The sequence below is a fragment of the Saccostrea echinata genome, unplaced genomic scaffold, assembly GCF_033153115.1.
Source record: "Saccostrea echinata isolate AGI-Se365-2 ecotype Australia unplaced genomic scaffold, CSIRO_AGI_Sech_v1 ptg000050l, whole genome shotgun sequence".
NCBI lineage: Eukaryota > Metazoa > Mollusca > Bivalvia > Ostreida > Ostreidae > Saccostrea > Saccostrea echinata.
In genome coordinates, this window is record NW_026889799.1 from 1,257,310 (window position 1) to 1,273,891 (window position 16,582).

The window sequence follows — 16,582 nt, forward strand, 5'->3', positions numbered from 1 at the left end:
TCAACATTAAATAAAATCAATAAAATTCATGAAATAAGTTGCTAGCCAATATAGGTATAATGCATCTGAAACGCTGATGCATTTAGAAATTAAACCCAGACATGGCATCATAGGTGTTATCTTGTAATTACATATGCATTTTAAGGTTTGAAAACAATATTTGGTAGGTTAAAGTGTTTTAAATCTGTCACACAGAAACACCCAAACAATCAGTGGTACCATTGCTTAAAACGATTCTCAGAAAATATACTTTAAGGTAGAGATGTACTCAATCCCGCCCGAGAGGGTAACAAACAAGATTTTGGATATGAGACTACTAGTAGAGGAAAGGTAAATATTATACAAAACTCTTTAATACGCTTAAAATGGATATAACCTAAACATAGTTATTTACAAGTAATTTTGTTCGGTTATGTTTACTGAAAGGTAGAGGTTTTGCCTGCAGTAAGAAGAATGACATATATGACCAAAATTCAAATGATGATAATTGTCTATGTAAAGTATATGTTAAATTTATGCATATGTAAATTATGTTTATTGAAAACAGAGTGCACACTTTTTTTACCAGCTGGTCTTTATGGGAGGCAATAAGGATTACTGGGTGAAAATTGATATTCGCCATGGAGTCTTTCATTGTTGTAGTGTCTCTTGGATCCCCTTGTGTTATTCCATCTTTGCAATATGTATTGATAGTTTGCAGCCAAAAATGGAAGTAGTCTTCAAATAAACATAAATAAATAAATATCAATTTCCAATGAATTTGACTTTAATATTTTTTTATATTTAAAAAAATGTCATATGTTCATATATGCTCTCTCTCTAACTAGCTCGGTATGAAAAAAGTAATCTCTTCATATTGTGTTAATAATTATATGTATTATATACTAGTCACATGATCAATTTTAAGAGCATATACCACATTTTAAATGGGTGCTAAATCTAAAAAATTAGGTCAATAGGAAAAAAGGAATAAATTTCTTGCAATCATCTTTAATATTTTTTTTTACTTTAATTAACCAAGGTTAATTTTCTTTTGTTTCTTTTTTTTTTTTTTTTGATTTCATTATATAGTTTAATTACATAGTTTATTTTTTACTGCTGTGTTAAATTTGGTGTGTAAATTCGTTATCCTTTACATTGAATCACTACTTTGCAAAGGCAGGTAAGATATAGTATGAGATTTACAATGTCATTGCTATTCATTGGTAATGCTTGGGAAATGTCAGGATGGTTTTCTTTTTCAATATGTACAACATGCTTCGTTAGCAATGCTTTTCTCACACACTCTCTGCAAAATACTTATTTCATAAATATAAAAGACACACACACGAAGAAGAGGTATGCCTAGGCGAAGAAGTTCATGATTTTACCAATGTAAAAAAAAGATATGTACATTTTAAATTTCTTTTGTTATTTTTTTACCTTAAAAAATATAACCAGTTTAATTAAAATTTACAATTGTTCTTATTTAGGTAGGGAATCGGACCAACTTAATTTAGGATTTTTTAGCTTAATTATTCAAGTGTTATTCACCTCCGTAAGTCCAGGAGTGAAATAAGGATCCAGTTGGGTCATGGCGATCTTTGTCATACATTCGACTTTCTTCCTTAAGATTTTTGGACATGTCGACTACCACGATATAGAATGCTCTCCTTGACAGGTATACCTGGTGACATGCGTAGTACGCCACTTGTCCCGCAAAGTCTGTCATGCTTACCACATTGTTGTCAAGATATTGGTTTTCACTATTTGCCTTCCTGGTACTAAAATCTGATTGTAAAAACACATAATTCAAAAATAAATAAATAAATAAATAATAACTTACTTAGTATATGCATGACAAAATGTCTTTAAACGTTTCAAGAAACTTCATTAATAAGTTTCGACTTTTTGGTGGTAGGTGTATATTTCCTTTTAGGTATCCACAGGTTTAATCATTAAAACATAACTGACGTTAAACGGGTAAAAAGTGGTGGTAGAATGCAATCATTTTTTTTTTAAAGTTGATTGCGGTCACCTCATGTTGCTTTCAAGATTCTTGGACCACCGTACAAAAAGTTAAACGAATGAATACACACAGGTATACTATTATCAGTCATGTACAGTAAAAACAAAGACCAATTTACTGACTTTTCAGTCGTTTCAGTGGCGAATTAGAACCCTGTCGAACGCATGCATATCACATAAGAGACTGTTTATACATTTTTCTAACGTAAAACTTGGATTGTGCAGTAGTTGGATAGCGTATAGTCTTTTTGAAATTCAGGTCTAGAGGACATCCACAAAAGCAGAATATTTAATTATTGGAAGATTAGCATACGAGTTCTGTACAATAGGCATGCAAACACATACCTACAGTACATTTATCATCATCGTTCACTAGGCGGACTCCTTCGTCCCTAACTTCCTAAACAAACTTCTAACAAACTTCATTACACCCCACCGATACTAAACACATTCAAAAAAACTGAAAACGACAAAGAAGAAAGTAGGGGGGATTGATTGAAATAATTGTCGCTGCATGATGTCCGTTAGTACTATTTGGTAAGACCTGTCTCTGTTACACGTTTTCATAAACTCGGAAGATTCATTTTTTTTTATGGGAAACGAAATATCACCTATTAACTTGTTGTCTTCGATAAGAAACAAATCTTCATGGACCTCAAGACCTATAGTTGTCTCAGTTTGCTTATCTACATCTGTTTTCTCTCTTCCTTGAAGCCTTCTAAGAAGAGTTGTTTTTCCTGCTCCTGCACATCCAACTATCATACCTCTGGCGCGAAACATTTTCACGCTTTCTTGCTTGGAGTTCTTCACAAACCTTTTTCTAGCATCGATATCCCATCGTAATACTTCTTCAGGTATATTTACTGGATAAAAAATTAAATACCACACTTAACATTCTGCTAAATGTTTATATAAAATATTATGAGCAAACAAATTTTTAAGAGTTGAAAATAAAGCGTGGTTTGCTGTTAAATGACAAGAATATTGGTGAACACGCCATAAAATATGAACATAATAAAAGAGAGATATGAGTTGAATTTGAGTTGTGTGTAAATCATACACGGTACCAGTTTTCATGTACCAATGCGCATTTCGACAAATTATGTCTCTTTAGTCCTATTTCATTTCTACTTCCTGGTCAGTCAGTATAATGATCCAGTTAAGGGTTTAAATGAATTTAAATCAATGTTTGAAATGAGTAGTACATGCTCACGTTAAATGCCAGAAAGGTTGCCACCAACAATCCATGAGAAATTGACATGTTATCTATGCTAGGAGGCATTTAAAACAGTTAGGCAGTAAACATGAACGGGTATCGTGAATTGTTTAAAAAATCGACCTACTACAAAAGTATTTATATCTTTCTGATATTGATGTCATAATTTATTGATTGTATGTTTTACGTCGCGTTCGGGAATTTGTTACTCATATAAAGACATCACCATATGCCGGTGAAGGGCTTTATATTTAGGTCTTCGATTCTTGGCACTCGTGATCAGGACCACTGAGCTGTGAGGGATCTTCATCGTGTCAACGCCTGTCGTGACAGGGGGCCTAGGTTTTTTAAGGTCTCAGCCGAAAGACCTGAACCTTTCACTTTAAAGTACCAAACCTTCGGATTGAAAAAAGATTATCAAATGTAATTTGAAACATTAATAAAAAAGGTTTAAAAATCACCAAAAGATTGAGTGATTTAATCAATTGAATAATGCCCAGTCCTCGGTTGATGCTTTAAATATTGAAATAGTAAAAGGACTATATACCCTGAACCAGTAAAAATCACACAAAATTAGTATGATTGTTTGTTTGTTATTTGACTTGCAATCGACTTTCACTTAGGTAAACATATATAACACTGAAGAACATGGAATCGGGGGGAGGAGCAAGGGTATGTGTGCTGGGGGCCTGCCTCTCCCTACACTTTTTCTGAACGTAAATTTTGAATTTTTTACTTTCAATTTAAGATAAACAGGTTGCCCCTCTTCCCCTTGACTTTAACACCCCCTTCCTCCCCCTGTCAAAATTTATTGAATTTACGCTTTGGCGGTTTCTCATCTCCTTTTTATTGAAGGGGATACTAAAAGATATTTTCATATGTCAATAGTACGTTAAGTAAAAACGTTATGACAGAAGTCATGTAAACGAAGGGTAAAAGATAGAGTTAAGAAAACAGTTTGTACGATGACACAAATGCAACAGGTCAGATTGATATTTGGGATAATGATGGAATAAGAGTCAGTTCTACGGTTTGGTCACTTGATAGTAAATCTCTGTAAATATTTTTTGATGCAGAATACTTGCATATGTATTTCGATATCTGTTAGATTTCCTTTGCCTTTTTTCAGTCTAATGTATTTGTATTGTTTTATTCATGTGTCTGTTTATGAAATGTGAAATCAGTAAAGCAGAGTTGTACATGTATCTTCAGAATAGGATAAAGGACAGACGCCACAAATGCATTGTTTATAATGATACACCTGTAGAAATACAAAAAATGACTGTACGTACTAAAATTCATTATTTAAAAAGGGTGCTGTTTCTTCTTCTTTTTCTGATTCATTATAACATTATCAAAAATTGATATATTTTCATTTATATATATATATAAATACTTACAACGTTTACTGATACTGTCATGAATCCCCTCGTCAGACATGGTACAGTGTGTGATGATGTCCAGCTGTAGTTTGTCTATGAAGAAGTCGTACATCTTCTCCGGCCATTTTGGTAAATACAGACATCTCTCCCCCTCACTCCTCTTATAATTCGAGGATCTACAATATTCTGACACAACACAAGTTGAAGCTGTTGTCAGGTAAAACTCCAGATCACAGTCCTCCACCAGACACTCCGTCAAAAACGCATACATGACGTCATGTCTGATTTCTGTGGAGTTAAACTTGATAACACTTCCCTTTCTATCAATAATTCCCTCCGTAATACTGTTATCTGTTAAGTTTATTTCGTCACTTGAAGGTAGGTCTGTGTAATACCTTTCTCTCATTTCCTTGAACAGTGTTTTGTGAGTTTGTTCATTGATATCAAGAGTATAGTCGTCCACCAACAGAAGACAGTACAGAAGACATCTTATATCAGATGGATAGGTGTGGTATTGACCTGAAAATTAAATTAAAAGAAAACGCACTATTAAATCAATATTTAGCATTTTGTATTATTTTTGCAAAATAGAATTTAAAGGATGAAATTACTATTCTATTTGAAATTTTTTGAGACCGAACTACAACAAGAGTGTTACGTTTTGTTTTTCAGAGAGAAAATATTTAATGAAAACATTTCACATATGAAATATGCACATAACAGGAATCATAATCACATGTTTTATTACATGTCTATTTCATGTACATGCCTATTAATTTTATATTAATGTATATGTTACAGGCAACATTGTCTGGTAAATTGACTTTCTTAATACTTGAATCAGCAGGTTGATGTATCATGAAAATTTAAAGACATTTATCAATGGTTGCGGGTAGTATAATTTGCCTGTACAACGCGTCCCCATTTTTCATGCTTACGCGTAATATGCTTTTCATCTACAACTAGAACACTTTTAAAAAGTAGTTTGACTGAAAGCTATGAAAAGATATCAATTAATTTAAGTGCATTGATCCGTACGCAATACATTAGGCTGTTCAATGTTAATTTTACGTTTAACTTCACCCGTGCGAGTAGGCTTAAAAGAAATTCGTCTTTGGAAAAAAAGCAAACAATATGGAATTTTAAGTATCTGTTCCGATTTGGTCTTACATTTAGCGACATAGTTTTGCATCCTGTAGTGAAAGAAAATGTGCTGTGAAATCGCGGTCGGTGTGTTATAAGAAGAAAGTGATGTAAACAGCATGCAATCATAAAAACATGGATGGTTTTATAATTGAAGTTAATGAAAATGTTTGGCGAGTGCTTTATGTCAGTAGTCAGACTACAGACTCTCAGTTCGTCATATTTTTGCTGAACCATTCACTGCATTGGAGAGAAAATTGCAAAGATTCAGTATAGAGTGTTGAAAAACCGAGATGTTACACTATACAGTGAGATATATCACTTTAATTTTATTTAATAAAATGAAGTTTCATTTTAAAATATTGCTATGAAAATTGAAAGGAGAAGTAAGTTGATGTGATTATACACGTAGTATTCATGTACTTACAATTAACTGATTCAAGGAATGAAAATATTATACATTTAGAGAAAGAAGCTGTTATACAGAGATTGAGGGCTTTCAAGTGAAAGAGGAAGAAATAAGAGTGGAGGGGGGATTCCAACGACCCTGTCTTGTGTGTGTGGATGTCAGGAAAACTAATTTAACAGCCATGGTACACCCAATAGTGTACCTTCCCTCCCTTTTAAAACCAAATGCTAAACTAATGCAATATAAATAACAGAGAAACATAGTATATGTTCAATTTTAAGATATTTCAATTAAAGAGAATATAATAAATATCATCATGATTTTTATTGTAGATACCGGTCAACTATTTCCACAAGAAGAAGCATTTTCCAACAGTGTACCATAAATCCAATGGACATACTTCTTGACTTAGTTACAAGCTACTCTGCTGTGCCTCCAGTCTACTTCGTTTGCTCAAAAAAGGGTGCAAGCCAATATGTGTACTTAGGAAAAAACATATTGCTTGTGAAATGTAAAACTGATTTAACCTAAGATACCAAACTTATACTCTTATTACACAACAAGTGTTCTTTTTGTGTACTGAATAGTTTAATTTGAATATATAAATATTTGTTTAGAATTTCTGTTTGTTTCTGTTTGTTTATTTTTTTCCTCCCTCCCTCGCGATCGTAGGTTTTAAATTTTGTAATTTTGTAAGTGACGTTAAACGTAGAATTAACTTTGGACAGCCTTACAGTTATCTTTAGCAATTTATAACTAGCGATTCCATGTTTTTATATGTTAGTCTGAGATAATTTACTTTAGAGAAGCTTTATTGTTAAATGATTTGCTTTAAGGTTTCATAAAAACCATTATCACAGTATTGTTTAAATAATCATGGATTTATATATAAAATTATATATATATATATATATATATATATATATATATATATATATATATATATATATATATATATATATATATATATATATATATATATGGTTGTGCCATTTAGGAGACCGCTCATATTTATATATTGGCATTAAGTAGCCTCGTAGAATAAGTGGACCAAAACCGGTCGCCTTAACATTTTGACCCTCTCTGAACAGAAAATTAATGACTTTTTAATATTAAATTGACAATAGTTAATTTTAGTTTAGTATATTTTTGTCCCTTAAATACAAAAAATATGCCAAAATTTTATGAATATAGAAATTTTTAAATTTAAATTTCAAGCAACGTATATATTGGTATTATTATATATCGTCATTATGTAGACCAGCTAAAACTTGCAAAATTAAATAAGATCTGCTATATATGTCTTATTTCTCCTAGTATTAAGTTTTAGATATTGTTCTCCCACTAATTTTGGGTATGTACAATTTGCTAAATAGAATAAAACTTTTTACGAGAAAATGAGCTTTAGAGTTTCGTGTTCATCAACTTCAAGGTTTTCGTGCGCAATGCCTTCCGAAAATTTTCGGAAATCCTCGGTATCCTTTAGGACCTTCGGAGAAATAGGAGAAAGACAAAATTTTGGTAAGTAATAACAAATTATGATTTTTTAAAAATACTTATTCATGATACATTGACTATATATTATGCACCAAATATCTTGCGGTTAACGTCTGGTATTTATTCATTGATAAAGACTTACGTATACTTATTAGCATGGAGGAAATTCGAATTGTAGTTTACCAACAGCGTGGTTTCAACAGATCGTTTGTTTGTTTTGAACATATTTTACTGACATAAGCAAATGGATCGGAAACAAGTTCTTACAACTTACTTGTTCCTAACAATTGATTACATGTACTTGAACAAAATAATTGTATTCTCTGCTTATTCATAAATATAAATGTATACTGAATAGCATAATATTAGGCTGGTGGTATCGTTCTTGCGGAGATAAATTAAATATTCGATAATTTACCTGAAATACTAACTCTAATTTCCTATTATATGTGGGGTAGGGTTGGGTTGGAAATGGGAGTAAGGTGTTTCTAGGTTCAAACTTTTTTCACAGCCTAATCCAACCAGCCTTTCCTGAACAATTTTAATAGTAAAAGATTAATTGGGGGAGGGGAGGAGCCCCCCCCCCCCTCCAACCACGATACCACATCTCTGATGTCTATGGCAGCGGATACATACATGCATATATGTACATACAAATTTATGTATCTGACAGCATCCCCCTTAGATTTCTTGTACATAAAACATAAAGTTGATTTGGACAAGCCCAATATAGCAACAATTTTGAAATATCTTCAAAAATAAAGAGGAATTAAGGGCTACAAACTGCTAAAAAAATTCAAAGGGACCAGATTAATATTTTTAATCGGGTTAGAAGTGGGGTTTGGGTGCAGGATGTGTGGAAATATTTTGTGGTGTATATTCCATATAGGCAAAAAGGCTGTATGCTACACATCATTTTTTTTAAGGATAGAAATTTGGTTGAAAAGGGGGGAGAAAAGTTGATAATAAATGTTATCTATTAATTTCATTTTGTTGCAAATGCCAAAAAAGAAGCATTTTTGACAATGCGCATTTTTGTACCCATACTTACAGTCTAACTTTTGTTTAATGACAAAAATATTCCTATAACTGGAAATAAAAATTAAGCCAAAATTCAAGTATTATATTAGGTCTGCATCAGCCTCCTTGCTTACCCATTATTTGCGCCTCAAGTTAAATCTGTGACATCACACTAGCCGACACATTACATGTAGTAGAAAGTAATAATATTATTATACGCCAATGATATTCTAAACAATCTATTACACTGTACCTTTTGGCATGAATGGAGGATTAATTAACAGGTTATATCAGAGATGAGCATATCAGTTAATAGTTATATGTATTACACTTTCCATGATTGAGTAACAAAAGATATACTGTATAATTCTTGCAATATTTTTTTCTATAATTATAGTAGACTCAGTTAACATCACCACCGTTAAAGTTTCGATCTACAGCACTGCTGATTTAATTTCTCAGATTTTATTAGAGATCTACAAGTACCTTTACAGGTCACTTAATTAGTACATGTATCTCAAATTTAATTGGGCAAATGAGAATTTTGTCTTTAACAACTTAAATGACTCAAAAATGTATTGCATGTTCAACATGTTCAGAGTAAATTATTTCCTTTATCATGAATTTATTCTAATTTTATGGGAGAATATATTTATAATTATGAAAGTACTAGTAAATCAGTCTACACATAAGTAAAAATTACCTCAACTATTTGAATTACTTTGCAGAATTTATTGCATTGTCTTTATTACTTAACAATCATGTAAAACTTTATTTCATGGCCGTAGGAACGGGGGGGGGGGGGGGGGGGCAATAATTTTGCCGAAATATAGAATACTAAAGAAAACATAGCTACTATATGCTTGTGCCCCCTCAATAAAAACGCCTGATGACCTTTTTCTTTTCTTTTTAAGCTTGTCAAGGAATTTTTGGTTGTTAGTGCCCCCCCCCCCCAAAGAAAATGCATGGCTGTCCCCCCTCCCCCAAACTGAAATTGTTTCTTACGGGCCTGTATTTATTGATTTTTTTTAAATGTTTCATTTATTTATAAACCCATTAAGTGTTTCATTTTGAAAAGAAATATTAGAAGATAATCATAATTTCAGAAAGAAGTTGAAATTAAATAATAAAAGAGACCCTAAGAAAAATTGCTTGTTGTCATTGTCAAGCTTGAACAAGTCCTGATTCATATGAAACAGATCCTGATCAATTTAAGCATTTTTTTTTTTTAAACATATAATGAAAAGAAATACTGTTTATCTTATGCAGTTGCCATGGAGAAATTAACTTGCTTATACTCTCAATTTAGTTATAAAACCATATAACAAGCAATAATTTTTTTTATTTTAATAAAATTGTTATGCAGAGTCTACATATATTACTTGTATATCTACATATGTAGATTAGAAACTTTCGGTCGGGTTCAGTTTAATTTTGATCGGGTTAGTTAATACATTGTTGAGTCTTTTGATCAGCATGGACATGGTTTGATGGTATGATAATATTTTTTACAGTTTCAATTTCTAAACTTTCCAGGAAAGTTTAATTCCTGCATTTTGTACAATGGCTATATATATGCCGTATATTTTCCCATGAATTTTTTTTTGAAATTATATTTTTAAAATTCTGACAAGATTTCTGAGGAAATTTTTAACTGCCTAGGGTAAGATTTATGACAGTCTGAGACATTTTAAACCAAGTCTCTGAATAAATTAGATTTTGTTGACTTGTTTGCATTTATGCATTTATTTTTATTATAGTGTGTTCGGTACCACATAACATGCGAGAATACCTTCTCCGGTATGTTGGAGAGAAGATTAGCAAGAAAAAATCGCGTGAGAAAATGAGAAGTTGACAGAAAAAGATTTTTTTCATTATCGAAAGGGACATGTACAACATCCATAATGGTAAGAAAAGATAATTATTTATAGTCATATTTATTTGTTTCTATAATGTTTCTTTCGATAACTTTTCACTCATATTGGAAAGCCATCACTTGAGAACCTCTGTACTCAGGACCCTTGAGCAATGAGTAATTTTGTTCATGCCAGCACCTACTACAACATGGGACCTCAGTTTCATTTGAACACCGGTCTCCACATCCTGCAGTGGGATTCGAACCTGTGATGTTAGGATCGACTCCTTTATCTGTGACTCTAAAGCAAACACTTAAACCACTGCGCCATGCAATCAGCTAGTCATACATGTATTCCTTATGATGTGAGCTAGCATTATGAAAATTACATGTGCTGTAGATCATAGGTTGCTACATAGTTCTTTGTATGTTGCCCTAAAAAAATATGGTGTTCATCAATGATTCATTTTGGTGTGCATCCTGCGTAAATTATGCACAAATTTTGCTCAGGACGCATTATTTTAATAAATGTGCATCCCAATCAACGCAATAAATTTATAGAAGAACGTGTATTATTTGGTATAATCCGATTTTAAACTTGACCGATTGCATCATATCCATGTGCTAAGCGATATGCATGAACAATTTTAACAGGTATATATAAGGTTGCCAACAACAGGTCAGATTTCACAATTGCAGCCAATTAACCAGCAATTATCAGAAAATATTTGAAAGTTAGATAACATAGTTCGATTATCACTGATTATGTCCATACTGTGGAACATTTCTGAAGCGAATACTATACCTTTGTAAAAGCTATACATGTAACCTGTATCATTTTTTTTTTTTTTGTTTTATGAGGACATACTATCTTAATATCACCCACCCATTATCATCTGATCAGCATGATCAGTACCATTAAGCAGGAAAACAAATATTTGAAGAGACATACTGTAAAAATAATTTTGTAAGATCTTGGAAAACATGTAATTTTGGAAGTAGATTGACATATAAGTATATAATTTTTTTTTGTGGATAACAGTTGATTAGGGTAGGTGGTCACTGGTGTGATTTTGACCCATTATCTGATTATTTTTCATACTTAACTTAAGTTTTGTTCGAGTATATGTCAGTGTTTGTTATGCTACAACATTTTCTGGGTAATTTTCTCTATGGAATACCTTTTTACAAGATTTCTTCTTTTTTTTGGAATTATTTATTTAATTTGCGAAATACATGTGTTCGACTTACAAGATATATGTGTTGGGTTATTTCTAGTTAGAACAATCTAACTTTGTCTCGGAACAAGCCCTCGATCACCACAGTTAGAATATGTCCCATATACTAGCAATGTAGCATATTGGAAAGGATCCGCTCAGAAATGATTTTGAAGAATACAAAAAAAATTGCACTGAAAATAACTATCAAATTAATCATAACAAACCTTTTTGAGATTTTATATGCCTTTTAACCTAAAAAATAATCCATAGAAATAAGAAAATTCAACTCATTTTCTCAACCTTTTTTCCTCGCTTCAAAGGACAAGGTATGGTAACGGCTGAATCTGGCCCCTTATTTGATGTAAAAATCAGAACATAGTTAAAATAGTGATAGTTTGTAGTTAAGAACTAAAAATGATGCTTGTTTTAAAACCAGCACTAATTTTGATTCAAAGCTTACACGGAGACCAGAAGAGGGTGCAGAAGTAGGACAATTTCCTGAATTTTCTCAATTCTATTGTAATATCCTCAAATTTGAGATACTTTTCACTTCGGGAAACATAGAGCACAAGCTTGCCTATCTGAGATTTTTATACATAAGATGCATCTGATACTAGTGTATGAAATATATAAATTTGGTAGATAGGCAAGCTTGTGCTCTATGTTTTCTGAAACAAAATGTGCTGTAAAATCGATGAAAATTTGCATAAAATGAGAAAATTCGGAAATTGACATATTTTCTGATCTTCCTGTGACCTGTATGTATCACATAACTTAGAACCAATACTCATTTTCTGGCAGGGGTGACAACAGGTTTCTATTGATAAACTGTTGTATCATTCTAAACAACACCCCAAACCAGGGGCCAATGAGGGGTCTTAGCCTATCTTGTCCTTTACACGCCATGTTGAATTCGGAACTCTCTGGATTGTTCATAGAAAATGCAGTCAGTTCGAGTTATCGAACTTGCTTATTTTGATAAATTGCCAATACACGGAACGAATTCTATCTTTAAACCAGGTCCGTAGGACAATATCATTTTAATGATTAGAATATTCTAATCTAGGTTATTGAGATCACAGCAACAATATATAAACAAAATTAAAATTGAAATTATAATTCGCATCATCTCTTTTAAAAAAGAAAATATAAATTCATATCATTTTGTAGAACCAAAAAATATTGGTTTAAATATACTGACAATAAAAAAAAGAGACAATAATTCTCAAATTATGAATAACTTTAAAACATTGAGTGCACCTACAAGCACAGATCCCATGATTTGTAATATAATGCACACACAGGCATGTAAATCAAACATACAGATTTTCACTGATTAGCTAATATACATGTAGAACTAGTTTCAACTAAATACTCGTACAAATACAAAAGAAAAAAATAATTATTTTCCAAGCAAATAAAATGAAGAAATTAAAAGTTTTTGATTTTATTTTGATTTAAGAATTATCAAAGAATATTTAAGTCAAACTTCATGAAAAAGAAAAACTGAAATCAAAATATTTGTATCAATTTAAATGTCATGCTTGATAAATTTTGGAAATACTGACAGATACACCCTTGCATAACACATATACATGCATGACTAAAATTGTAAATTTTTAGAGACTTTGGATATGCATGGTGTCAAACTTTGTCTCATTTTAATATAAAATGAAAAAATTATAACCGATTAAAGATATTGTGATCTGTATTGTAGCATAAATATTGTGATACCTAATATAGTATATTAGATATAGAATAGTAGACGAAAGTGTATTATCCCAGCCCTTTATATTTGCAGTGCAGTATAAAACAGTTCAATTATATAATAATGAAGTCAAGAGAATATGGACATGATTATATGTAAATTAATAGATTTTGTTTTCATTTTTGCAGGTGTGTCTGATGGAATTTGTCATTTCATTAATAAATAATGCTGATAAAGATGCAAACTTAGCAATTGTGCCTAAAAAGTGACAGATTTGACAAGGAAATATATCCATATATAACAGTTACTGGTACTGTCTGAATGCAGTGAAAGGATCCAGATGAACAGATGAAGAGATTAAGTACAATGTACATCAATTACTTGGATGAAGAGAATCTGCAACATGGGGTAAGGTATATTTGCTGCTTTATTAGTTATAAACTGTAAATAAATTGTTAGCAGAAAATAGACACAAAAGCTTTAATTAAAAGCAAATCAGGGGTAAATACTAACTTTTAAAGCATGCAGATACTCAGTGATAGACTGATAGTTTGATAGTATCATAAAAACCAAAAGAACTTCAGTGACTTTGAATTCCTGATAGCCCTAGCTGTTAATGAACTAGTTGCCCATTACAGCCTTTGGCAGCTTATGGAGTCATGACGTGATTGTTGGGGGAGGAGGAAATGAATTCCCAGTGGAGATGGGTATGAAGATTAAAAATAGGGCCACAAAGAACCAGGTTATGGTGAGGCAGACTTGCCTCCTTACATTTTATTGTAATTATTTAACCCTTCACTCTGTATGAGTGAAATAAGTCTCGAATGGGACATAAAACAACACTCAATCAATCGGTCACACTTCACTCGCTGTTCACAGCACTTGTTGCTCTGTACTGGGCACTACTGGCTCACTTAAGCAGGTTAAGTTCAGTTTGGTGTTTACTAGTCATTCCAATGATAAATAAGTCTGAAGAACATTTTTTGTGAGTCGACTGCACAGCAGTGCAACACCTAGGGATCAATTTGCCTGGCATCTGTCTGTCTGTCCATCTGTCACACCCTATATCTCAAGAATTGTAAGAGGTTTAATTGTTTTTGATATTTGGTTAATATTTTGCTTGGCACTCTGACTTTTTTTAAATACCATGGTTGCCAATCTTGTGACCCTTGAACTTACCTTTGACCTACTTATAAAAAAGTTTAAAGTGCCAATATTCAGCATATTTTTGATAATTTAAAAGAGGTAAGTCTATGCTATTAATAGCATGTGCACAATTTATCATAAATTATAATGAAAAATACCAGCATTATAGTTCACTTGACTTTGACCTTTGTTTTACTTTTCAAAAAATATTTTGAATGGTTAATTTAACTTAAATATTTTGATTTTCTAGAAGTAGTGTTTTGATAATTAGCATTGATGAGCTCATGACACTCTACTTTGAAACTTTTTGATATCCAGTTATCACACAAACTAAAACTTAAATCCTATGAAAACAAATCGGGATCAGTATACCACAATGGGTGGTAATGTAGACTGACAATTGCAGTAAAGACAGCCTGAAATCTCTTAAGAAAAAAACTGTTGAAAAGATTATTGACCATTATATGGTGACGTCTCTTTTTTAGTGAAAAATTCTTAAACAGGATGTAAAACGACATACAATTAAACAATCAATCCAACTACTGAGTGAGCTTTCTAGCTTGTGAACTACCAATTACAGGTAAACTTTGGTATCTCGACATCGCATATGTCGACAACCTGGGATATGTCGACATCCTTCCGCGGTCCCGGCAGTATTTACTATATAAATTATTTGCAAAAACTCTGATATGTCGACCTCGTTAATGTCGACAACCCGGGTTATCTCGACGTATATTTACAGTCCCAAGAGCAAATGTCGACATCGGCAATTTTCTGCTTTACTGAACCTAACTGTTTGTCAGATAGGGTCGCTTGTCACGCACGGATGACTCCGGGTATCTCGACGTCGTCAAAGTTTCACACCTTTCACACCCATGTTTTGACTGCACGCTGCTTAATTAATTTTATAGACTGTGTTTGTAGGTGAATCCCAAGCCCCTTCGGTGTCTTTGAGAAGTTAATTGAGCTTGGGTAATATCATTACTAAATCTACACGATTCTGCGTAAATGTACAGAATGTTATTTATATGGAAACGTAACATAACTTTTAAATTTGAAAAAGATAACTAAATTACAATGAATAAAAAACACACTGAAAATTTCAAACTAAGGAATTAAAAAAATGTTTTAATGATATTTGTAGTTAAAATGTATTCAACAGGAAACAATCCGATTAACAACACGATTGACCAAATCAGCTGTAATTCGTGCATCTGTAACATCACTACGTTAGTTTAGATACACAAATCTCTTTAAAAAAATTAATTTTAATGTATATTCTTCCAGAATAGAATAAGAAAAAAAATAATCCGCATTTAATTTTTTTTTTTAACGTATATCGGATGTCGACTTTATTCGGTTCGAAGTTTATAGAGCACATTTCGTATCCTGTTCTGACGAAAAGGCAACTTACACGTGAATGCAGCTCAATGCTGTAACTTTGTGCTGAAACTTTGTGAATTTAGAAAAATTTCGATAAAGAACACGTTTCATAAACAAGATTTTTAAAATAACTTCTTAGTTTTTTAATAAAAATAGAGGGAATTCTGAAATATGTTGAGCTACAGTCTATATTAAAGTCATATACATATGATAAGCTTGGCTGTTTTGCTATGCAATGAAATCTTGGACGTCAAGTCTCAACTCTGATATCTCGACACCTCGGATATCTTGACATTTTCCGATGGTCCTGTCGATGTCGAGATAACGAAGTTTACCTGTATGTCCAATTGGAAGTAATATTTGAATGTTTTAAAATGTGATTGTACATTGTAGGAAATAATGTTCCTATAGAAAAGTCAAAGAATGTATACATGTGAGATTCTGAAGTAGCCGTACATGATGAGTAGGAATTTGAAGTGAATTATGGGAAAGGTATGTAATCCATTAGTTTGCTTTAAAGTTAGTGATTTTAAATCTGAACACACTGTGTAAAAGGAATTTTTCCGCCATATTCCTATATTCACGCTATATTGTAG

The 16,582-nt window shown here is 32.1% G+C and overlaps 1 protein-coding gene and 1 long non-coding RNA gene across 2 annotated transcripts in view; one reads left to right on the plus strand and one right to left on the minus strand.

Annotated features, from left to right (window-relative positions):
- Window positions 1–376: 376 nt before the first annotated feature.
- The window catches only part of LOC133203371 (uncharacterized), a 284,718-nt gene continuing 268,512 nt past the window's right edge, over window positions 377–16,582 (minus strand). The window contains exons 6-8 of the mRNA XM_061339162.1: window positions 1,534–1,770; window positions 566–717; window positions 377–439 (exon numbers count right to left, since the gene is read on the minus strand). Of these exons, the coding sequence (XP_061195146.1) occupies window positions 377–439; window positions 566–717; window positions 1,534–1,770 (452 nt within the window). The remainder of the gene's footprint in view (window positions 440–565; window positions 718–1,533; window positions 1,771–16,582) is intronic.
- On the plus strand, window positions 10,061–16,472 carry LOC133203412 (uncharacterized). The gene is made up of 4 exons (XR_009723409.1): window positions 10,061–10,167; window positions 10,435–10,581; window positions 13,646–13,865; window positions 16,380–16,472. It is a non-coding gene; the product is annotated as an uncharacterized LOC133203412 (long non-coding RNA).